General features: G+C 32.1%; 1 protein-coding gene across 1 annotated transcript in view; it reads right to left on the reverse strand.

Moving 5' to 3' along the window:
- The window catches only part of LOC125053276, a 95,284-nt gene that overhangs the window by 53,062 nt on the left and 14,494 nt on the right, over positions 1-27,728 (reverse strand). Inside the window, exon 2 of the mRNA XM_047654568.1 lies at positions 11,393-11,615. Coding sequence (XP_047510524.1) covers positions 11,393-11,453 — 61 coding nt within the window. The 5' untranslated portion in view covers positions 11,454-11,615. The remainder of the gene's footprint in view (positions 1-11,392; positions 11,616-27,728) is intronic.

Genomic DNA, 27,728 nt, shown 5'->3' on the forward strand with positions numbered 1-27,728 from the left:
TTTTCTAATAGGCAAGTAGGTGATCATCGTCCCGTGCCCGACTCACGCTGACGAATTGATTTATTTATATTGTAAAGTCCTATAGGGAAAACCCTATAAATAGACGAATGTAAGCTTTGAGCTTCAGGCTTACAACTTGACCATCTAATTAAGGAAGGTTGCCACAGCGCCAACACAGCTGGTTTAAAAAATATATATTTCTAACTGTTTATTCAGAACAAAAGAGAGCACATTCTATAGAATTATAGATGATACTCGATATACAATTAAAATCTAATCTATCCTTGAGATCTCATTACTAAGGTGTAAGGTTACAAACCTCAGTATTTGGAATATCACTTAATTGGGATCCGATTAAAGTAAATTTTCAATACATATAGACATCTATGTATTAACAATAACTTCATTTATTAAGTTTATTTATTTATTTATTTATTATAGCCTCTATTCGGACATGCCAGTATTTTTCTTTATTTTTCGTATATTGTACTTTTCTTCCACTTTTGCTTGTCCGTTTGCCAGATGGCAAAGGCCTCCTCCAACCTTCTCCATTCTGGCCTTTCTATGGCCACTCTACCCCATGTTGTTCCCGCGACTTCTTAATTGATTGAGTGCAAAGGCCGGATTAATGATTAATCCGGCCTTTGCACTTTCCGATGCTAGATCATTTATCATCTTGTTTAGATCAGTTGGTGTTTTTGCAAATAATACGATATCATCAGCGAATCGTAGGTGCGTTAGCGCGCGGCCATTAATAGTTATGCCCATGTCCCTCCATTCCAGATTCCTGAAGATCATTTCTATTACGGCCAGAAAGAGTGTTGGTGAAAGGGGGTCACCCTGTCTCACGCCTTTTTGTATTTGAAATTTATTTCCTTCTTTTTCTAGGCGGATACAAGCCGAACTGTGTTTATAAATGTTTTTTATAATTCTTATATAATTGTGCTCTATACCCAGTTCCTTTAAGGCTTCCCAGATTTTTGAGTGTATCAAAGAATCGAAAGCCTTACTGTAATCAATAAAAGCTATGTAGTATACAAGCTGGTACTCATTGTATTTTTCTCTAATTTGTCTTACAGTGTGGATGTGGTCTAGCACCGAGAAATCTTTACGGAATCCTGCCTGTTCAATGGGTTGTTGCTCATCTAATTTCCTTCCTATTCTTTCCAAAATAATCTTTGCAAAAATCTTGTAAATGTTAGACATTAGACTGATGGGTCTATAGTTTCCAATATCGCAGTGATTCCCTTTCTTGAATATAAGGATTATGATGGATTCAGTCCACTGTTTTGGGATGATTTCTGTGTTTATCACGTAGTTGAAAATTTCTGTAAGTATCGGTGCCACTGCTACCTTCGTTTGCTTTAGTATTTCATTGGTTATGCCATCTGGCCCTGGGGTTTTATAATTTTTCTGTGTGTCAATAGCTTTTTCAGTTTCTTCCTGCATGATGTAAGGAACCGTTTCGTTCTCTGGTAAGTCTATTTCTCTTTTATTTGTGTTATTTTTGTATAGTTCGGTGTAGTAGTCAGTAGCGATTTTGAGTATTTCTTGTCTACCAATTTTCTTCGCTCCACTTCTATCTTCCATCTTAACAATCCATTCTTTCTTGTTAGTTAATTCTTTGTACGCCTTCTTTATTCCTCCTGTCTGTCTAATATGTCTCTCTATTGTTTCCATACGATGTTGTCTCCTGTCTTTCCTAATGTTTTCTTTTATTTCTTTACTAATTCTTGCAATTTCTTTTCTATTTCTACCAGTATTTTTCGCACTTATTAGCATTGCTCTTTGGTTAAAGAGGTTGACGGTTTTTTCTGTCATCCTGTTGTATAGGTTCTCTTTCCTTTTGCTATGTTCTTTAGTAGTGGTTACAATTTTATTTTCCAACCAATTGTATTTCTCCTGTGTGTCGGCGTCTTTTGTTTCATATTTGTAGTCTTTAAGTTTCGAGTTTAGTGAGTTGGCTATTTCTCCTATCAGATGTTTGTTAATTTTTATATTTTCTCGACTTATTTTTGGTCTGGGGTTCTTGGGTTGGGATGAGTTTAACTCAGCTCTGACCATGCGGTGGTTGGTGTTAAAATTTAGGTTATTGATGACATTTATGCTTGGAAAGAATTTATGTTTGTTGGTCAGTATAAAGTCAATTTGGTTTTTTGATTTTCCATCGGGTGACAACCAGGTCCACATTCTGTTTTTCTTTTTCTTGAAGACGGTGTTTAATATGGTCAAGTTATTTTCCATTGCAAAGTCTATGAGCATTTTTCCATTCCTGCTTCTAGGTTTTGAGCTGTATGTATAGGGCCCTATAATTGCATCCTCGTCCCGTTGGCGTTCGCCAATTTGACCATTGAAGTCACCCATCACGATGATATTTTTGTGGGCATATGTCTGCAAAGCTTTATTCAAATCTTGGTAAAACTGACCAATTGTTTCCATATCTGCTTGTTCTGTAGGTGAATAGATCTGGATAATGGTCCATGGGTCCTTGTAATCGGGTAGTTTTAAATTCAATAATGCTATGCGCTCTGATACACCATGAAATCCATCTATGTGCATTGTTAGGTATTTTTTAACTAAAAATCCTACACCATGTTTTCCTGGGGTTTCCCCTATATGATATAGTATAAAGTCTGGGTGTGCGACAATGTTTTCTCCCATTCTTCTCACTTCACTCATGCCTAGAATATCCCAGTTAATGTTTTGTAATGCTATTGACAATTCCGATAAGCTTTCATCTGATCTAAGGGTGAGATCTATAGAGCGCACTTAGACTTTGCTCAGACTTAACTATAACCATTCTTTACTTTTTTAAAGGATAATAAAGTAGGTATTGCATGAAATGAAACATCAATTTCTGTCTTAGCTTGAGCTTAGCTTAATCTCACCGTTAAAATGTCTATAAATATACTAAATCATAGTCTAACCTTAGTGTTTTTCGTAAGTAAAGTCTGAGCAAAGTCCAAGTGCGCACTATAGATCTCACCCTTAGTGTTAATACGTTTAGGGTAGCAATGTATATTCTTGTGTATCTGGATGTTGGGATCTTCGTGTTGACGTTTTGCTTGGGTAGAGTTTGTGTAATGTTTTCTTTATTATGTTGTTGTTGGTTCAATGTTGGAGGGTTTTGGTCTAATTCCCCCCGGGGACCAGCCGGGTTGGGGAGTATTTTCTTAGCGTGGTAATTGTTATTTGTGTATTTTCTTGGTTTTTCGGTATGCTGTGTTTTATTATCGTTTTTAGTTGGTATGTTCTCCAAGTCCTGACGTTGAATTTGCTCTGGAGCGAAATATATTATATGTTTTGTTTACTTTCTTGGGAGCCGTTATGTCATTATTGTGTTCCTGTTTATTTTCAGATGGTGATTTGGATTCTGAGCGTTTCCTTTTAGAGTATGTCGACCCTTTCTCCTTTACTATCAGCTTATCATACCCTTATAAAGGCGATTTTTCCATTTTCCTCTTCCTGTTCCTTCTTTTGCTTTAGACCCTTTCTTTTTAAGATGACATCTTTAGGATAGTCTTCCGTTGCATATATGTTTGGAGGGAAGTTTTTATTATTTTTTAAGAGTTCGTATTTACGCCATGTTAAAGAAAGAGTAACCAGGATTGGTCTTATTTTGTTTCCAATTTTCTTGCCAAGTCTTCTTAGATTGCTAATCTCCCAATGATTCCACTGGCGCACCCCTTCGCTTCTTCGTGCTGTTTCGTTTAATACATCTATTGCGTTCTTCCAGAGTTCAGCTGCGTTATTTTCCGTTTCTACAATGCCATGTAGTATTACATTGTTCTTCCTTGCTTCTCTTTCCAAGTTTTGCACGCGCGTTTGAAAGATTTTCACTTCTTCTTTTAGTTTCTGGTTCTCGGCTATAAGAGGACTGAGTTTCTCGTCTATAGTGTTTAAAAGGCTTTTCGTGAATTTTTCAGCCAGTTCTTCATTTTGTTCTTTGAAAGATTGTTTCATTTCCTCCATTTTTTCTAAGAGAATTTTTAATTGGGATTCCATTTTGGGTAAGTTTCAACGTACTTAATTTACTTTAATGCTTAGTTCGATATTTTATATTCCTGGTGAAACTGCCCTCTTGTGACGAATGGATGTACTAACCATTAATGTTTACCTTATTTTCTTATGGTACGCTTTCTTCCAATTCAATGTATAGATTATTGCTTTATATGATTTTTTTTAATATAGGAAATATAAAGAATTCCGAAATTGCACAGCAATAAGTGCTCCTTCAATAGTGTGACAGTACAAATGTCACTGCAATTAATGCTCCTTATAGTAATTAGCACGTATTTACCTCGACTTTATGCGATAATTTCTTTAAGCAACTCGGTCGCAGATATACAAAACAACCACGTCGGAAATTTGCCAATCTGAATTCCAAATTCACTATATTTTATTGTTCACATTTTCTAGCCACCAACACACTTTTGAAAAGTCTTCCGCTATCCACAAAGCAGCTATCTTTTCCAGAGAAAGATAGTTCACTAATATTGTCTAATTGTTACTTGTTATTGTATATTTTTGCGATTCACTATTTTAAATTTATTATTTTATGAGGACTCGATGTAAACGTTGTGACTACCCACATTCTACCCCATATTAAGTTAGGCATTTACAATGCATAAGCTTTAAGTAATTTAAAAGCTTAAATACACCATCGTGGTTTTACTATAGTATATATATAGTAATAATATAAATATATATAGTAATAATATATATATATATATATATACGTATATATATATTTATATTATTTTAAGTACTAATACTTATTATTTTCGCTATATGACAGTCACTTAGATGTCTCTAGATTATCTGTACCTAAAAACGGTTTAATATTTGCACTCAACAACTCATCTGTTAATAGCCATAAGCTTTGTAAATGAATAAAATTGTGTAAAGAAATATTAAAATTATTAAAATAAAATGCGCCTTTATGTCAAAAACACGTGGTCATTAACCGGTCTTATTTGTGAATCTGCCAATACAGGATTAAATACGAGTATGTTTTTTTATATATTTCTTTTTATTACCTGTTGATGAAAATTTTTATATTATAGGTACTCACTACTCATAGATAAATTAATTAGACAAATAATTTGAATGAACAGTTTATAAGTGATTAGCCAATTACATAACAATGTTACAGCTAGTTGATATTTCACGGCTGGTCTTTCAGTTTCGCAAATGATTAAAAAATAATAGGTCCTATGTTCATTTTTAATTCGTTAAAAAAAACAAATCTCTCCTATACATACAATCGGTAAAGATAATAGTAGAATAATACCAGGACCAGGACCAACGAAAATTAATGGAAGGTAACAATGCCTCTTACATATTTAATGTAAGAAGTAAAATCGTGATGAGGTCTGAAATTACTTTGTACTTACATTAAGGTACTGAGAAGTAATAGGCCTCGCATTAACGAACAGTATTTGTAATCATTTTCTTTTTGTCACGCCAACATATGCCGTACCGAATATCATTTTCTTGAAGATAAGTGATGAACTTATTGATACATTTTTGGGTGACCAATTTATACCAAGTGCAAATATATGCGTTATGTGTGGGTAGGTATTATATCTTGTGGAAATGTGGGTAGGTCACAGGGATTTGTTATTCGTGACTTGGACAATAATAAGTCACGTGGGGCGTTCGTTATTCAAAATTATTACCTTATTCGCGCGCTTATAAAAACATATTGTATGCAATCCAAGATGTTTATACAATGTGTTATCAACGTTTTCTATATGCGTCGATATTCAAAGTTTTATTTTAGACTAACGGTAAACGTGCGTCAATAAGGTGAAATTACAATTTTGAAACAAACTACCACTCAAACATAATAACAAATAAAAATGCAAATAATAAATTAATAATGAATCAAACAAAAATACAACTGGTATTGTACCTAATAATAGGAATTGTACGTAAATTGTTTGTTCATATTGTTGAATTTGGACAGAATGATTGATGAATAGCTTTTCTGTGCTTATATTTCCAAATTTCAGTTACAAATAAAAACTTGAAATCAATAGAAATCTATGTTTTTTTATTGCATACTATTACTACGAGTAGCAGGGTTTTATGATCGCAATACTTTTGTACTGGTGACCTATTAGCAAGCTTTTAAAGTGCACGGTAAAAAGCACTAAATACATAAGATCTACTCTAAGCCAATAACGATTTTAATGATTGGTTTAGCCGTTACCTAATAATTGGTATTTATCATTCCCTAACATGACGGCATTTTATTTTTAATCCCAGGACTTAAATTAGTTGAACTACAGTCTAAGTTAACTACTTTAGCAATAAGCCGGTATCGTAAAACGCAACACTAGAACCTTCGCTCGCAGATGTGTACAATATAAACAAGTGAAAAACCTATTCACAAAACCAATTATAACGTTGAATTGTATTAGAAATTCATTAATAAGTGTTGTATCGTTTTCATATTCATGTCAGAATGATTGATGAATGTGTTGCTATAAGTCATAATTTTCGCTTGTCATAACTCTTACTAACACGTAGCGTTAAAAATAGTTTCAACATCGGATTATGTTTTGAAATGGAAAATAATTTTCCGTGACATATTTTCCATGCTTTTGTTTTCACTGTTTCTATACAAGGTTGAACGTGACATAAGTTTCATAGTTTCGATAAAATAACTTTTTATCTTTGGTTGCTTATCGCTGGTTTGAGATGGAAAATTAATGTTGTTTTGGTTACGTCACACAATTATTAAATACAGGTGAAACCAACCGCAACCTAGGTAAACACATATTTATATAATATACATAGAATATATATACATATAAGATACATATAATCTTAAATAAAAAAATAAATCAGTGGCGCTACAACTTCTTTAGGTCTTCGCCTCAGATTTCTGAATCTGTTTCATGATCATTTTTAAATCTAATAGGCAAGTAGGTGATCAGCCTCCAATGCCTGACACACGCCGTCGACTTTTTGAGTCTAAGACATGTCGGTTTCCTCACTATGTTTACCTTCACCGTTCGAGCAAATGTTAAATGCGCACATAGAAAGCATCCATTGGTGCACAGCCGGGGATCGATCCTACGACCTCAGGTATGAGAGTCGTACGCTGAAGCCACTAGGCCAACACTGCTCATTTAAGAATGTTAAGCCAAATTAATTTATAATTTTTTTTTTTTTTTTTTTAAAGACAATTCACACCAATTGACCTAGTCCCATGCTAAGCTGGTGAAGCTTGTGTTATGGGTACTAGGCAACGGATATACATACATATTATAGATAGATAGACATATAAATACATATTTAAACACCCAAGACCTAAGCACAACACCAAATGCTCATCACATCGATGTTCGTCTCAGCCGGGGATCGAACCCGGGACCCATGGATTCGCAGTCAGGGGTACTAACCACTAGACCAATGAGTCGTCTATAGGTACATCAACCGTCAGCCAAATTGATTAACTGTTATACATAATCAAATCACCTGTCTATCCCTGCCGTTCCATCTCTCAATCCCGATAAGCCCCTCATTTGTCTTCGTCTAATGTACTTACGAACAATCGTGAATTATTACTTGTATAGAATATTTGGGTCAATATTTATAAGGATTTGAAAGGCCAAGAACGGATAACATAATAACGAAAAAGCGTTGTACGTGTTAAAGTTAGACAATTTCTAATGAATTAATTAACTAGTTATCATGTCATTTTTGAGGGTAATGGACAGGGTAACATAATAAACCGTATGTTATTGTTGTTGTTTATCTGACACCCTGAAACTGACTATCGCAATATGCACTCTAACTATCTATACAAATTAATGCAGGAATGACGAGGATTATGCATTTTAAATATATTAAAATGTTATTTTTTTGAAGTATCTGTTTTTGAAACATGTAGGTAAAGGTGTTCAGTAAGTCATTATTATTACTCATTAGGATATCTTTTAAAGTTATTTAGATTTAATAAGCCTATAATAATTGAGCATTCCAAAGTAAATCAAAAAATCATTTAATCAGATAGGTATCAAAATGTACACTTATGACATGTCAGTAAAGAAATACCTATTAATACCATACTTGTATAACAACTGCTTGTATACAAATACAATAAGCATAACATCTATATTCCACAATACATCTTGTATGAAAAATATTGCTCAATAAAGCCTTTCATAGCTATGTACTTAAAAGAATAAAATACTTTATATTTATGACCAACTAAGCTTATTCTCTTGTGATATAAAATAAATTGAAATAACTAGTGATGCGGACCGGATTCATCTCGGTACTCTGTTATTCCGTTATTTTTTTCTATAAAAATGAATACATATGTGTTATAGAAAGAAATTTTAAGCTTCTATGATGTGCTACAGTTGAGATAAAGGTAAAAATAACTACCTTAAATGGCAAATTTCGTCTTTTCTTAGAAGAATAAATGTTTATTAATCCAACGGTAAAAGCTTGTGAATGTATGTATAAAGCTTAGTTTGCGATTTAATTTATTCCGCAAAAGCCTCATTATGTTCCAAGGAAATCAAGTTCTCAAGTAATTTAAGTATTAACTAATTTCTATATAAATAAAAGGAACATATTATTTCGATGTCGACTTTAACAAGTGCCTGTGGGAATTTACGAACCCATTTCTTTTGCTTCAAAGAAGATAAATTAGACATTCACGTTTTATAGGAGTTTTATGTACTTGTAGTACTTTGTTCACCATTATATTATGTGTGATTTTTCGATTTTAAAATGCTTCGCGGTTTCACTTTCGAATTAAAGTTTTGAATGAATTTTACTATGATTTGTCACTAAATTTCCAATATTCAATGTGTCTTAGAATAAACTTAATCGTAATCTGCTAAATAGTTTAAAGAAATTGTTTTTGTTTAGCGGAAAAATTAACTTTGACAATTGACATCGAATATAATTAAAGTGGTTTTGAAAACATGGAATGTTCTTAAATATATATAATATATATTCTTCCTTCACCTTTGAAATGCAAGCCTATCAAGTACAAAAGTCATCTGTCAATGTCAACTGTCAAGTAAAATTTACTCTACAAATTGCGCCAGACGCAATGATATGACTTCTAGCAAATCACTCACCTGGGATCTTAACAGACTTTACTATACTATACAAAATTAAAAATAATCATACTTAATTGAACTTTACTGCTATGTGCGTCAACATATAGGGAAAATCTCGTGAATGCTAAAATTGTGTACCGACCTCGAATTTTACGACCCTCACACAAATATTCCGTGAATATTTATATCACTAGGCTTTCTACTTAATAAAACTGACGCAGGAATTCTGTTGGCATCTTTTATGTTAATATTGTTTAAGATAATCAAATCTCAGATAGTAATTTTGCTAAAATAGCTAACCCCAGCGACTTGTTTTGCATGGAAATTAAATCATTTCTTATGGGAAAGGAGACAAACGTGCAGGGTCACTTTGAATAAAGTGCTAACCGCTGCACATCGACACATGCAACGCTGAGACGTTTGAGTGATTGGTATTCTCTTTTTCTGCAGGCCGCTAATTCATTTCCAGCTGGTTCTACAAACATACTACATATATAATTCATTTAAGTATACTCAACTCGAAGGAGGAGATTTTTAATTCGATGTGAAACTATTTATATTATTATTTATGTATACACATATTCTTAATTCGTGTAATATGGCCAAATCAGATAGAATCAAAATACTGTTATAATAATATGTTTAGTATTGTAAACTAAAATCGAGGTGCTTATTTGGTGTGTATTTGATCATATTTCGTTCGATATTAACGCGCATTAATTACATTATTTACGTAACTCATAATACATTAGATCACATTTCAACAGGCTTAAACATTAAAATCAAACTGTTATTTTAATAAGCTCCCTGTACACTACTGTAGATCACTCAAACGTCAAGATATATAAAAATCACCGCCAGTATACTGAGCATTTAAATATTACAATGCAATTCAAAAAGTCAAAAATTATTTCATATAGGTAACACAATGTACACTTATGAACGTCAAAAAAGAAATATACATTACATGCTTCTAATTTTACATTTACTGCCAGTTCTCAAATTAAGGACGTAGAACGGACGAGAAGAACTGGCAATAAACTCTCTGCCACTCTTTTTAATTACGTTTATTTAATCATTTTTTATATAAATTAAATGCAATATATTTGTGAATTATATTAGTTCTCCTGACTCCCACGTATAACAAAAACCTGAAGAATGTTTTCCGAGACTCATTACGCAGTAATTTCATATTAAACATTTCGTAATAACGTCAAATTAGGGCGATTGTAATTTATTAGCGTGATGGCGTGCTATCGGGCATTACTTTGGAATTTATTAAAATCATACCTCGTGATTACTGCCCTAATATAACATATAATTACACAGCTATGGGAAGCTTTGTATGAACTTTTTAGAAATATTTATTAGATAGTCATCGACTTTACGCTGTTCAATGTAAAGCCGTAGACTTTGAGGACAAAAACAAACGTAAGATGTTTATACATCTCACTTAAACACAGGTGATCAATACATAAAAATTAAAAACTATTTCTATTTCTAAGGCTGGTTCAAAAAGGTTAGATGATAAACATTTATGCTAAGTTAAGTTACAAAGCTGGTATACTCATTCAAAAATGGAATGTGAATTTTAAAGAATTCCGTACAGAGATCAAAAGAATTCCGGGGATTGCAGTATATACAGGTTCACAAGTCATATTTTATAGAGAAGATATTATTGTGAGTCATATTATTTAAAATAAATAATATCTGGCATTTTGTGTGATTTGATTATCGATTTCTACGGTTTATTTATTGAAAAATTTCGAAAACTTATTCGGACGTCGAGGCAAAATACGAATTTCTACTTACCATTTTTCATGCTTTGGTACCAGTTGCCCAATTTTCAAACACATTTAGCATATTACATGAAAAGAGCGTACCAATTCTTAAAAGGCCTGGAATGCACTAATTAGCATTCTGGTAGTGAACAATACAGGTCTCACATGAATTTCATTTTTATACTCAAAATCTTTATACTCTTGTCTGAGATATTTTTTTGTCTCGGAGCATCCATTCTTCAATAAGTTGGTTTTGATTATTGAAAACTACGGATGAGAAATCTTGAAAATATTTTTGCGCCTATTATATTATTATTAATCCTTTTTATATTACTGTCCTTGTTAATTCCACGCTCTTTGACATTAGCGACCAGAACATTTTATATGACTTTTTCTAGTTATAAATCAATGTAATTGTAATAACAGTGATTATAATTTACTCAAACCTACGGGTTTATATAACCCGGTAGAATTAGGGTTTGGTTTTATGCGCTATTAGATAAAAAATCTACTTACCTATAAACTGGAACATTGTGCAGATACAAATAATCACTGCGTATAATGTCATTTTCACCATTTTCACTGTTCACATTGTATTTCACTTACAAAACTTTGACTAACAGTTAGTTAGCCTCAGGGTAGCAATGATTTGTGACATATTTTGTTGGATGTAGGTCACTATTGGATATTTTTATATTTTATCTTCACTAACGACATCTCTGGATGATTTTGAAGTTTTCTGAAACAAAAAAAATCATTTATGTATAAAATTATCGAGTTAAGTTAATAAGAATTATGTTATTAAGTAAGACTGCCAATCAGCTAGCTAGGATACTCGGGCTAAGTATTACGTAAGCAGATTTATTGCAATTTATCCCCCCTCCCCCACTTCCTCTTGTCAGGAAAAGTAAGCAAAGCTCTCATAAATAATAGTAGGTACATAAACGTATTCAAGCATAGATAATATGTGGGTACTAATAATGTGGGTGCTGTTGTTAGCGAAAATAATTTTTTATTTCTTAATCACTGCAAATCACAAAGTATCCTTACTAATAACTAAGGGTGAATCTAACTAATCTAAATTTTAACGGTAAATTGTACGAATTTATATACTTTGTTCAGAAGCATATATGCATTTATTTGAACATTATACAAGATATTTCTAACAGAAAACTGAATATTATGAATTAACGCCGTGCTATATTTAATTTTATTATAAAACGAGGTAAGCATATGTTTATGTTTCTACTTTTATTTATACGAGTATCTGTGCTCTGCGGTTTCACGCGAATTAATTCGGTCGTAGCACGATGTTCTATAGCTTAAAGCTTATCTCGGTTAATAGGCTTTTAAATGAAAACATAATATTTTTTTGTAAGACATATTATGATATCACGAACTTTATTGTAGACATTGTTGTCTTCTATAAATCTTTAGAAAATCAATTTGCTCCATTGTCAATAGTGTTACCCGATATAAGAATCTTTATTTGTCATTTTCACGTTGGGTTGAATTATGGTGATGAAAAAAAAACAATCAATTTAATGCAAACATACAATCAAACCTCTTTATAACATTAGTGGATATGATAACAATGCTTAAAAATCGATTAGTCATTGACTTATGTTGATCGTAGAGCGCAGAATTGCCCCCTAGAATAAGAAGGGCAGCCTGTGGAGGACGCCCAGAGTGGCATTCTCCACCGCGATCGCGTGTGGTACCCTGGGGTAGTTCCTGTTTGTTCCGCTACTTCATATTTCTTGGAGAGGGGGGATGGGCTCTTATGGAATCTCTCTCACCGCACGATTCATGAGTACAATAAGGCAAACTTCACGCCAGTTTTCTGAGAGACAGTGGTACTGCCCCGGTCGCGCCTGCCCATTTGGCTGAAGCCCGAAGGCAACTGCATGGCACTTCCACTAGGAAGGAGTTGACTGTTAGCGCTGATGAAATAACCTCTGAATAACCAGTGGGCGATGGGGTCGTCACGTAATTTACGTAAGTAATGAGGTATCACCGGCATATCATATTATAAAATTACAGAAACGATACTAATCCGTTTTTGTCCTTCAAAAGTGACAATTTCTCGCGGTGTCATGAAAATTTAATCGACAATCTCGTACGGGGCTGAAATGTTTTGGAGACCATCCAAAATCTGGATTACATGTGATACGGTCTTTTGTCTCCGGTTTACTGGGCGGTGGCGTATACGTGAGCAAAGAACAAAGAATAAACTATTAATTCAAGAAAAAACTTAATATTATTCCCCGTATTCATCTAAGTCTAAACTTAGATGTGTAATACTGAAATAATTATTAAAATTGGTGCAGCAGCTTACATTTATTCATTACTTAATAACGAGACACTTTTGGTAGTATGCACGAGCCAATATTGTTAGAATGTATGAGCGCATTGTGAGTAAAGATTTTAATAATAATAATATTCATTTATAGGGAATCACAATCAAAATTAGAATCTATTTTGGATGAGTAATATTTGGTCATAGTTGCTAGGTTAGTAAACAAAACAAAAACGAATGGTACTACTTTGATTTCCTACACTAACTTTAGTGTAGGAAATCAAAGGGAAAAAAACTTACATATTTGCCCTATATATTTGATTTTATCATTAGGAGTTAATAAGTTATCGTGTTTAAAGTATTATTGATACTTATTTAGATGGCACATTGGAAAATCCTGACTTCTAATAATGTACGAAGCAACTTATAATTTTATACACTAAACTTTGAAAAAACCAAATCGTTTCAGCTGTTTCTAGTTACGGTTGAGATATCCTTATCGCAGAAACGAGAAAATAAAGTTACAGCGTTCGTGGAAATTCTTTTAAATTTTTCCATACTGACAGAACGAGAACATGTTTATAAGTGGTTTAACGTGATTTTTGATGTTAACGAATATACTAGTCGATCTCCACGGCTTCGTTTGTGGAGAATTTATCAAACTAGAAATATAACTTGTAGTGTAAATATTTGACAAATATTTGATGTACCCACATACTTTATCATTTCAGAAATTGTTTTTGAAGTGAAACTTCTTTATCGGGGTTGGAAAAAAATTTAGTGTAACATTTTTCGGTTACGCGTCACATGTGTCGGTTACGCGTCACATTTGACCGTTACGCGCGTCTTTTTCTCGTCCCTACCACGGTTGATTCGAAGAGATTCTAAACCATTAATAACAAAAATTTATAATAGGTAACTATAACAATGATACTAAAAATTATATTACAATTTATGAAATTCTGTAATAACTATAGTCACTAAGATAGTGGTAATAAGGTAAAATGAAATAATTGTATTATTTGTATTCAAGTCTGTGATATTAAAAGCCTTTTGTTAAACTTTATCTAATTTAACTTTATTAAACCAATTTCTGTAAAGTTAGTTGCATATAGATAATTTTTCGAAAAATAAGGTCATAAAGAAGTTTCACTTCTAACGTGTGTACACTAGTACACGCACATTTTTTTTTTAATTGTCTTAAGATTGTAATGAGCAATGCTCATAGATTTACTATTAGACTGTTATTAATAAAGGGATCATCGCACGTTTTTTAATAACTAAATAAAAGTATGATATTTGTAAACCGCGCTGAGTGTTTTAATTATTAGTCCTAGTAGACATTTTATAATAAAGAATTTACCAGTTTAAAAAGTAGGTAGATAAGATTATAAATATATTTAAAAGAGGGTAATATTTTTTTTAACAACTTTTATAGATTGAAGGCGGTTCAGCTGAGAAAGCTAAGTAAGCCGAGAGAGAAATCAATATAGTCAGCCATTTTTATCGGTAAGGGAGCTAGTGGTTAGTAAGGATCTCATTATGTACCCAACGAAATTCTACGAAAACGGATAAAAAATTAAAGACAGTATTGCCTGACTGGAAAATAAAATATAGCATGGTGATAACTAAAGTAGACTTATTATTTTATTAACTGTTTAATATTCAACAGTTTGACCATTGACGCATTATTTAAACAACCTTAATAATATTTGTAATGTTCGTTAAAATTTTTGTAACCTATAAACGCGAGATTAGAGAAAGAAGGAGGAACACAGTTTGACTGGTTCTTTATTTAAATATAATACAACTTAAATTTAAATAAGTCTAAGAAATCTATTATAGCCATTATTTGAGAAAAGAAAACTATTGTGAAGATTGAATACCGCACTAATATTGAAAAATCGTTCCTATTTAATACCTGAAGGCAATCTCGTTCAGCAAACAAGACCGTTGATTCATCAGGCTTCTATTCCATTCGTAACATTACCTTCGTTCATTCATACATTTATCGTTCAATACTCTTTGAACGATGTTTACGCAGATAAATTGAATCTAATATTCTTATTACAGGAATTTCTGATTCTTTTCTTAAAAAACATTATTGAATCAGAATATTTTTCTCTTTTTCCTTCACTTTAACTGAATGGACTTTTTGTTACGATTACTTTTTGTTAAAAGTATTTGTATTGCTTTCTTTTTAAGACTTAGTTTGGACAAAATTACTATAGTAATATGTGTAATATAGAATTTCCACTATTTATTGCAACTAATATTAAACTGACAATATATCAAAAAAAGGAACTGTCCCTAAGATTCTAATATATTTGATTACTGACTTTACAATGACTATTTCATAGTAAATTTGTGGGCAAGTAATTGAGCAGTTTTGTATTTATTTTTTTGCCGGTAATCGAACTCAAGAACTTCCTGGATATGCTTTACTACACCTACGGTATAATTTGCTAATATTATCATTAAATTGTCTTGAAACAAGGACTATTACGCGAATAAATACTGCTTTTATTCTTCTTCAGTTACTGTGAACTAAATGAAAAACTAACTTCAAACTCCAAAGTATAAAAAAATTCAAATTCGTTCTAGATCGTTTAAGTTTAAAAATACTTTTTTAACATTAAGTTTATAACAAGTTGTATGGAGCCGAGGCACCTGCTTAAACAGGAAACAATGTCCTTTGAGGGCACCGCGTTTGAGGAAAATTATACAGCACATTAGGAAAGTTATCTTGGAAGCTCTATACTTTTGATATAGGGGTCCCTGGTTGCTCTATTAGGGTGACGTACGTCAGATGTCACCCCTTTATAAATTTTAATTAATTGACGAACTATGTGCCGTCTTTAAGATTATAACGTATTGCTTTTTAAATTCCTAATTACAATAGTAGAAATATATTTTATAAAACCACGACGCTTTTAAGTAATGTGTGTTTTTCATTTCAATTTTGTTAAAACACACCCATTTGAGGTTCTTTGCTTCTTTAGTAAACTTTAAATTAAACTGTAAAACTAAATGTTTTTTCTTGACACACGAACACACATTTAATTTCTTAATAATATTTCGAAGTAATAAACAATGTGATTATAACTGTGGTTATTTTATTACGTGTCGTGACAATCTTTATTATTAAAGTTCAGATAACAATGTTGCAGTAAAATCCACAGAGTATAAACAGCTTACAATAAATTGTCACAGAGCACCGCACAATAGTGCGAAACCAGAGATTATAGACTTGGCTTTGTACACGTTAGTTCAGCTTCAAATGGTTCATATGTTCTGGATATTGGTTATCAGCCTAATTATATTGTCTGATTTGATACATCACTGAAGGATGGGTAAACATTCTCGATTTTTAATAATAAAAGAACCATTAAACAAAACGTTTTATAATAATTTCTTTAGGAAATAACAGATTGTCAAATTCTTATCTAAATTTCGAAGTTTGAATATTTAAAGAAAATTTTTTACTGGTTAATTGTTATAGTTACATTTAAAATTATTATTATTATTTTAAAATTATAAATAATAAACTTATATATTATCAAGTTATAAAGTATGAAATTATTTACGCTTATAAAATTTAGTTATTGATATATTATTATAAATAAGAAAGTAGCTGTTGATTTAAAATGTTTACACGTTTAATATGTCAAAAAAGTAGTCGTGTCAATAAATCAATGTATAATATAAACAATCGTAAATCGTTAAATCTGGCTTCATGAACAGTAGCCAGCAAAAAGGGTAGTCTAACGAAAATGATAAAAACTTGTCAATTATGATTTGGCACCGACTTTCAAAAATTAAACTCTCATGAGTAATAACTCGTGAATAACCTCCAAAATATAACTAAATATTAAACACAAATATAGTCAAGTCCTTTTCATAAAACGATTTAACTAACTGAAAATTATGTAACAAGCTGCCCACTTGTTGTTTCATTTAGTGGCAAGAGCCAAATAACACAGGGATATTTAAAAAATATAGTTACTCCAAGGCAGAATTACTAGTTAAATATATTATTTTATTTTTCAGAATGAAAGCTAGCATGAAACAAAAAGGCGAAAACGTAACAGAAATGAAATTTATTAAACGTTGAAATTATGACGCGATAATATTCAGCAATGTTATTTATTTTATATCTAATTATAACTTTGGTGACATTCTTTTTTTGCACAAATACTTGTTTATAATAGGTCTCCTTTATATTTTTAAATTGAATACCCACACGTTTGTTCACGAGGTCGTAGAGATCATATGTTAGAATCTTGACTGTCCAGTTTTTTAAGCTATGGTACAGGAAACATTGTGTGGACCCCGCCATGTATGAGTCGTGATACATGTGTGTACGCTAACTAACACTTAGCTAGCTTAGCGGATATAAATAACCAATATACTTTTGCTAAAAATGTAGACAAACGACGTCATAGATAAATAATGTTACATATATAATAAATTACCAATAATAATAATAGTAATATAACTGACGCTGCAATGAAAAGAACAAGAGAAAAACGGATCAAGTCTCTATCTAAACAGTGAAAATAAATGTTAGCTTTTGAAACAGGACTTAGAAGAAGACACAATTTAACAATGAATTTACTATCTAGCTGTCAATCAAATTGACACTGTGAATCGGACCTTTATTCTTCAATTAATGATTACCAGCTTATTAGGTATATTTGAGTGATTATAATAACATATTTGTACCTTTTTTGTCAAACCTTATCAAAGATGTTATTGGAATACGTGTGAGAGGTAATATGTCGTATCATGTCGCATCTGGCACTTGTCATGTAAATAAGCCTTCAGTGTTAGAACGATTTACATTTTCAGATATTCTGAAAGCAGTAGTGGAGCATATCTATGCTATAAACTAAAAGGCTTTTAAAAGGAAAAATTGTATCGAACATATTGGTATGTCGAGGATAGTAGTAAATCTGTGTTTTGTTTGAATGCCTTTAATTTTTTAGAGAGGTCATATGTTAGAATCTTGACTGTCCCGTTTTTTTAAGCTACGGTAAAGGAAAACACCGTGTGGAAACCGCCATGTATGAGTCGTGATACATGTGTGTACGCTAACTCACACTTAGCTAGCTTTGTGGATATAAATAACCAATATACTTTTGCTAAAAATGTGGACAAACGACGTCGTAGATAAATAATGTTACAAATATAATAAATTTCCAATTATTGAACTCTGTATTGGAACCAATGTCAATATGTATTCTATGAAAAGTCATGATTAATGTAGCGGAATATCTAGGTGAATATATAATTACATCCGCTCTTATTTTTTTATTCCGATGTGACAAAGACAGAAAAACGAATTGATCTCGTTTATAATAATAAAAATATATAATAGATACATAAACTTTAGAGAAAGCGCTGAATTTCCGCATTTAGAGACTGCTAGGGCATAACCAAAAATTCTTAGAAGGAGTATTCTTATATCTTATGTGTAGGTACCAATTATGTATAATATAGATAGAATATATTATATAGATTTTCAGTTAGAAAATATCCCTAAATCTGTGGTTAAAATTGTGAATATTAATAAATCAATCAAACTTACAATAGAATGTACAATAACAAAATTAATAGCTGGTATATCTATAATGATATATAAGTATAAGTATATCATTATAGCTGGATTAATCCTTAATCATAGATTGTCCAGCTGCTGACACCCTCACACGTTCGGTAGATTAATACTTCCCATAATTGCGCTATACACCGAACACATACATGAGTTATATATATATGTGTGTAAATGTCAATCAAATGTGTCCAACATTCTGACTTAATAAATTAATTGGATTAATGTGCTCTAAGCTAGTCTTTAAATAGGAAAACTTGACTTCTACACGTGTCTGTCATAGTTCAAGTATGTACTCTCCTCTTTGTACGTTATTAATTAATTAATATTTTTCCGTATTCGAGGAAAGACTCGATCAAGTAATTTCATCAAAGATCTGCTCTTATTTTCGTTAAATAATCGGTGGTGCTAATAACGTAGTTACTATAATTGGTAGTATGTACCAATTATAGGAGTAACATATCTTCAGGTTACCTTTCCCGTCATAGCTACCCAATTTTAATCGACTTCAAATCGATTTTTATATATGATCAAACATAGCTACTGCGTTAGTGAACCGATCTAGACCGTTTGGTTTAAAAATCTTAGCCATGAAAGAATTCACACCAAAAAAAAACGACGTTGCACTCCGGAAGTGCCGGCAGAAGTGAAAACTTGGATATTAACGTTGTGCATTTTTGATATTTTGGAATGGTTAGGGAATAATTTTCCACGAATTACTTTAATTATCAGTATTAAAGTACTATCATTTATGTGGTAGAATACAATATTTATTTATTGCGCTATCGTACACAAACATGACAATTTATATTACATTAAATACGCCGCGCCAGCTGTCTACTTTCCACCCGTCTTACGAATTTTCGATCAGGTCACGTGTCCTGACGCGACTTTAAAAAAAAATCCCATTTCAAAAAAAGTGTACAACGCCGCTAAAGAAGTTTTCACTTCAATAAGACTCATAGGATCTTCGTATCTCTACATATAGATAAACGGTATATATTTAATAATACTCATTCAAGTACAGTTTATTATTAATCCATTGCATACATTTCAATGTTACGCAAAAAAAATGTTTGATTTTGTTTGCCATCGTGCTTGACAAACTACCTGTCAAAAATATAAGCTGCACAGCCTAACGAGTAATTATATCTCGTCATCATCAAAATATATTTAACATGCTATATAGTCTTTATTTATTTTAATAAGGGCCATATCAGGATTTTTCATTACAGATCTATCGTAAAATCTTGCTCACAAGTTAAAAGCATCCCTAAGGCCGTGCTTTTGACTACTAGTTGTGAAGCTATATATTTTTCTATTTATGTTTAAGTGCAACAATTGCTCGAATCGTTTGGAAATCATTCATTAAGGTTTGTTTGTTATCTTACCTTATTTTTTTAAGGTTTTACTCAAACTTCCCCCTACCTCGTACTCATTTTCCGCTGTGGGTGAAAATTTTTACTTAAGTGCAAAGCTTACTACAACTATACCGCCATATTTATATAGCCTTTATTGATCAATGTCTGAAAATGAGAATTTAAATTCAAGGCGTTTCTTGAGCTGAAGACCTGTTATTCAAGATAACAAGACCTATACCCAACGTTACAAAGCAGTTATCTAAGAATAACACAGTAAATTAAGCGTTGTTACATTATATATGATAATTACTTATACCTGTTTTAAAATAACGTTTTTAAATAACGGCAAGATCTTTCGTTCCTTTAAAATATCTTTTCTCAAAATGAAGGTAAGAAATGTAAAATTATAAAATAGTAACACGTTTTGTTTGAGTGCTTGATACTTATTCCACGTCATTAAATTTGAAATTGTAGGCATTCCTCATCCACTCATCGGCAAAGAAGACAGAGGGTGTAGGCCGAGAGAAAAAGCCGGCGTAAAAAACTCGCGGTATTCTTTTAATATAGAAAATCATCAAACAACACTTATTGTAAAATAAATATCGCAAATTAATTAGAAGTAGCTTTATAGTAAGCCTTTTTACACAGCTTTTCTTTAATACATTTCTTAAATTTATTAAAAGGCAGAGATAAAAGAGCCTCTGGGATTTTATTAAAGAAGCGAGTATCCCTTTTCCCAAAAAAGAATTACTAACTTTAGATAGTCTAGTACGGGGAAATTGCAGCCTGCGTTTGTTCCGAGTATTAACATTGTGCGTATGTTCTATTCTAGTAAACTTATCACTATTTTTGTATAAATACATAATATTTTCATAAATATATTGCGAAGGAAAGGTAAGTATATAGGTAAGTTCCTTGAATTTATCTCTAAGAGATCCCTACATTTTAAATTATAGATTGCACGAATAGCCCTCTTCTGCCGGATGAAAATAGTTTCGACATGATCTCAATTAATTTGACGTCGCTGTCACTTGAACATCATTAAGAATATCACGCTAGGCAATCTTTGTAAAAGAGAGAATATATTAAAATATCCGTATTGAAACAGCACGTTCAATAGCAAATTCATATCAAGCACGTCAGGAGCAAAAACTTTTGATGAGAGCCAATTTTGGCTCCTTGGCACAAGTTTCATGAAACTTCACACAAATTACAATAATCGCGCAGCGAGAACATCCAAAGGAAACGATCAAATATTTATACAACAATAATAATATATCATCAAGGCATTTACATAAATATTTTTCAAGAGAATTACAACCAGTAAAAAGTGGCAGGTACCGAAGGTTAACGAAGGTCGAGGAGGAGGTTGGTTCGAACCCCGGCTGTGCACTTTCTGTCTAAGTGCGCATCTAACTCTCGCTTGTACGGTGACGGGAAACTTCGTGAGGTAACCAGAGACATATCGGTTGTCAATAAATATCTATGAATGATAAAAATAAACGGATGCAATCTGGGTGCAAGACCCATTTAGGGTTGTAGCGCCACTGGTATTATATATACTATTTAATATGGTGTTTTTTGATATCAATGTCTTAAGTTATTAATATCTTCTTAAAAAAAACTAGAAAACTAACATAAATAATTACTGAAAGTACACAAAACACTTATTTTCTTTTTGGCGTAAGAAATGAACTCATTGACCCCAGGATAATGGAGATCCTTGACTCTCGTACAGTTCAAGAATGTTTTATGTAGCTCAATACAACTTAAGTTTATACAATGCGTCGAACTCAACTACAAAATATTTCCTTAAGAGCACGATAGTTTTGACTAAATTATTTGACGCATATGTTATGTTATTTTGTGGATGCATAACATACCTTCATCTAAGCCGTACCGTACTTATTGATTACTTACTTAATACATTTAAAATGTATAACAGCTGGCTAAAAAAGTGTTTATTCAGAAACATCTTTCTTGTGAATCTTACTCAAACGATTCCCTTGATCTAGATCAGTGTTTCCTAACGTCGGGCAATTTGATTGTTAAGGGCTATTCGAAAATTTCTTAATATTATTTGGAAATTGAATTTCATTATATGTTTTGAAAGATTTACTTACTGTGTCCTATAAACCTATTATTTAACAAGAGTTTCATAAGTGAAAAATTCTATTCAATTTTGTATATAAAAAAGTATGTATGTTACAATGTTACATAGGGGGGAGGGGGTTGGAATAGGAATTTTAGAAAGGCAAAGGTTTGGACACACTGATCTAGATAACCTCTCTCTCTGATACAGTTTCTGAGGCGTGGAATCCAATAGATGCATTAAAAAGTACATTATATTATCAAAATGTAGGGTTTCCTATATTAGATTTAAATACGTAAACGCCATAACACAATAACACACGTACTAAACGCAATACTACCCGAGAAGCACTTAAAATTCAAAACATGCGGACGTTTTAATAAAAGAAATTCGCCCATAAATTAAGTTGACGTCAACTTGTTATTTTGTTGCGAGGAGTTTCTTAGCAAATTAAAGTTGTAAGAGGGATTTCAATTAGTTTTTTGCGGACTGAATCGATCGTCCCTGAAGTTTAAGTGATTAAGTATCTAACATTCAACTATCGCTTATACTTTTATGGCTGTTTTTACTAACAACAAAACCTACAAAGAGTGAATTTTATACAAATTATGGTGTGGACCAGAGGTTCCCATTTTTGTTTTCACAGATAATGAAGAAAATCTTTCTGTTTTCCTGTGGCAGGCATTTCTACCATATTAACAAAAAATTAATTATTAGATCTAACGTTAAATTTGCGATGCAGCTTAGTTAAAACACGAATTAACATTTTTCGAAAAATAAGTGATAATTGATTGTGCTTTGAGTGGATGTCAAAGGCAACGTTTTCCAGCACACAGCACAAGCAAAAATTCTCTTTTGTTTTTTTTTAGAATTTCCCATTCGAGAAAAAAGATATATTTTCTTGTAATTCAACTTTCGTGGACGACGAATACGAATTATACACCCCCATTTTCTATTTACGCTAACGTAGACCCCGTCGAGTCACCCATGGACGGCTGTGGGTCTAGCATGACCACTTTGATAATAATCAATAATCTAGATTCTAGAACATAATATATTTTTGTAGCGTACTAGTTTTCATAATTGTTAGGACATCATAGTACAAATCACTCTCTTCTGTCAAATGTTCATAAGATTTTGACACATAACATTTAGTTCATTCTTATATTATTCTGTGAATCCTTTAATAAATACATACATACATAGTGTCCTATCTATGGCGACAAAATCGCGTGTCCTCGAAGATGCAGTTGAATCTTTAAGAAATATATGTCCTGTGTGTGTAGTTATAAATAACATATCATATACAAAAAATACAATAGAAAAGTGTTGCATACAAATGAAATAATTCTGGTAAATTAGTTACTATTTCACATTCTAATTAACATTATGTCCACTGCAGCATAATAAACCTTGTTATTATTAAAATTTATCCAAAACTTTCATAACAGAGTATGGCTAACAGCATAATATCGATTGTAGGAACTTTATAACTTTGGTTGTTTCAAAGCTACAATTACACGAACAAGCCACAAATTCAGAAAGTGCAACTATGAAACTCAATCGTTTCGTACAGTATAAATAACCTATACCTTTGGGCATTTTGTATTTATAATTATTGCAATTTTGTTCATAGTTCTCGGTTCAAATTACCCATATACATAAAACTTCTGTAGTATAAACATAAATTTATTACATTATTTAATAACTACACGTTTTGAGTGAAGCAGTGTTTGCCTAGGGACTTGTCCGTGCTACTCTCATTCCTTAGGTGCGATCTCCGGCCGTGCACTGATGGACTTTCTACCCATGTGCGCATCACATCACAAACATTGTGAGGAAACCGGTATTTCTCAAATCTAAAAATCTATGACTTATGGCAAACAGAAGTCTAATCACCAATTTTTCTATAAAAAAATATCAAAGAAATATATGCAATAATAGGTGAAGACTCATGGTTGTAGCGCCACTAACGTTCGACGGTTCGACGGCAAGCAATAATTTTAATATATTCACAATCAGTGACGATGTATTAATCTTTTTAAAATTATAATAAATGTTAAATTCATAGCCACACTACGCCTTTATAAATCTGGGCTCTGTTAAAATAAATCAAAATACCTATAAGATGTATCCGTAAACCCACATAAAACAAAAGTTGTACGCGAGCTTCGAACCATGGTTATGAACGCCATTATTTACATATCCAAAACCTTCCCAAGCCCAATACAATATTTCACAAATCCATTCCCCGCGCCACAAATCCAAAACGATATTCAATTAACGCTACCGAAATTTTTGTAACAACAAATCGACAGGAAACATTCGCAAATCGCCTCTTTTGTTACCTAATTCCGAGCTTATGTCCGTAGCACAGCTGCGACCGATTTATAGCTTAACCTTTCCTTTTCTATCGAATTGAAGATAATAAATTATACTTGAAACCCAAATAACGCCGCTAAGTTACAGAGGTCTGTCCGATCGACCGAGATAGATTAGATAGAAAAACAAACTTAATCCGAAGACCTCAAGTATCAGGGTAATAACGATTTTCGTTAAATTTCCTTGCAGTATTTCACCAGAAAGTTGAAATTAAATACATTTTACGAAAATTAATTGTAGTTTTCTTTAAAATATTCAATTGCAGAACAATTTTTTTTATCTTAGTGGTTTACTTATCCTTAGATGTAATGAAAATCGGTATCGCTGGCCACAAATATATTCGTTGTATTGTGTAGTATACAACTTTGAATGTAGAAAAGTAATTTGTTTTCAAATTGTTGCAAAATACATTTAAATATATTGTATAGTTCTTATTTAATTGTTGAATTTTAATTAAGTTCGAGCAAAGCTATTAAAATTCCTCCAATAACAAGTAATTACACGCAACTCCAAACTTTTGTTTTCGGTATATCACAATAAGAATATAACAAATACTCGTTTCACGTTCGGGCGAACTCGTTCTATTGTCTCTTACTGAATTGTTCTAACAGGCTTATACATTATCGTATTTGTGAGACCAGAATAATACTGTTTTTGATACACCCGGGAATGGGGTGGATTGAAGATGTTATATCTATGGGACTGTTATTGTAATTTTGAATTGGAATTTCTGTAAAAAAGTATAAATATACTCGTATGATTATATATTGGTTTGTCTATATAATATTGATACAACCAGACATTTAGGTGTAATACTTACTTGTATTACGTTTCTACTTCTCGGTAAGTAGCCCACAGATAGTTTATTAACAGATGAGAGTGAGATATATATTTTTTTTAATTCAATCTTAATATATATAAATTACGTGTCACGTTGTTTGTCCGCTATGGACTCCTAAACTACCGAACCGATATCAATCAAATTTGCACACCGTGTGTAATTTGATCCAACTTAAAAGATAGGATAGCATCTCAATTTATACCCGCATTATTATTTTTTTGCTAAATACTTGTTTATTTTTTGATAGACACCATTCTAACAGATGGCGCTATGTTGAAAGTACCAACGTTTCACATGAGCTACAATTTAATGGCATAACCACCAAAAGCATGGTGGTCCACATGACTGGTGTTCTCCTACCATTTCCCTTGAATAGTTTGCTACTATGTAATATAACAAAAACCTTAGCCACAGCAACGCTTGGCCGGTCTGCTTGTACATTTATAAAATTATGAGACGTGATTTCTGTCTAAGTAAAAGTCATATTAAAAATGTTCACACAGTCACAGAATACTCGTACTATAGCTAATTCAATAAGTAATCTAAACATAGACGTATTCAAGCCATCGTTAGGAAAGTAAGTGGGTTCAATTGACCTATTTTTTCACCGGTACTAATGAAGTTTGCTCTACCGTATAGCATCTGTAATGAGAGGATGTTCGGATTGTTTTTGCATTTTTTTCACAAGTAGTTTGATTAAAGCCTGACTTTGAACTCTTTTAGAATTAACTTTGTGTTGTTTTAACTCGATTAACATTCAGATTTGGTGAAATACTGCATAAGTATACGGTTTTTAGTGACTAAATTATTAAAACGTAATCATGTCGATGATTTCGACAAGCATCATCGACATGATGCATCCTTAAATCATCCTTAACTAATAGAGAATACATTTCGTGAGTATAGTTTCTTTAGGTTTACTTTAATAATATAAATTTAACTAATATTAAAAATAACTTAATTGAGGACTCTGTACAGTAGTTATCTAAGGTGTTCGTTTCCAAATCTTTTGTTTAACTGTTGATTCATAAATTGTTATTTACAAAAGCCTCAAAGATTGGGGGCTTGGTTGAAGTATAATAAAAAACAATCCAGGGGTGCTAGCTCAAAAATATATAAATTGCCTCAGTTTTTTTAGAAAGTAATTAGCTCTCTGCGCCTGACACATGTCGTAGGGTATAAGAAATTACGGTTTCCTCGCGATGTGTGCCTTCCTTATTCGCAAGGAACCTTAATTAAGATTTTAGGAACCGAATTAATTTATTTTGGTAAAAAAATCTAAATAGAGAGTTATCACTATTACATAGCGATCACGACCGCTCTGTCAAGAGTGTACCGGATAAAAAGAAGAATCCAGGTATTAGGATATTTATTGGTTATTACATACATTAAGAAGTTCTCGACATTAGTTTATGAAAGTAAATATATGTTCGGTATGAGAAAAGCAAATTTGTACATGACGTCATAAAAGTAATTTATTACGTCGTTATCCAAATTTTATTTTGTCAACAAGCCTTTTTGTCATATTATATTTCTCTTTACTTTGCCTCGAAGCATAATCTATGGTAGAATTATATTATGAAACTAAATATGGAATAATACAATAAGGGGTGATTGGTTAGGATTTCTATACGAATATTAAACAAAAATCAGTGGCTCTACCTTCTAGGTTTAGGCGTCAGATTTCTGTATTTGTGATCATATATTTTTCTCAGGTATAAGTAGTAGTAAGTAGCTGGTTATCAGTTGTGTCTGAAACACGCCGCCCACCTTTTTGTGCCGGTTTCCTCGCACTGTTTTCCTTCACCGTACGAGCGAGTATTAAATGCGCACATATTCAGAAAGTTCATAAAGAGAATAAATTCTTTCAACATTCAGCAATGAAGAATACTTTAAAACATACTATTCCTGAGTAACAAAGCTTTATTAATATCGAAAAATTTGATTCTATATCCAGCCGTGCAAAGCTGGATCCGCAAGTTTTTAATAATTAAATAATTAATAAGTTGTTTTCTTTAATTCGTTGTTAGATTCAGAATTATAAATATACATTTTGCCGAACTTAATCTTAACATTACAATTTAAGACTAATTCATTTTGAATTAAAAAGCTTATAAAGTTATGATAATAAGCACCTACACGAGCTCCAAATGTCTGATTGTCAAGCGTGGCGTCCTCTAGATTCGGAGGCCAAAGCTCGCTTTGGGAGTGTGGAGTGGAGCTAGAAAAAAAAAGTAGACTGTAGAGAAGCTTTTTCTATCGT

Source organism: Pieris napi, chromosome 10 (genome assembly GCF_905475465.1).
Source record: "Pieris napi chromosome 10, ilPieNapi1.2, whole genome shotgun sequence".
Lineage (NCBI taxonomy): Eukaryota > Metazoa > Arthropoda > Insecta > Lepidoptera > Pieridae > Pieris > Pieris napi.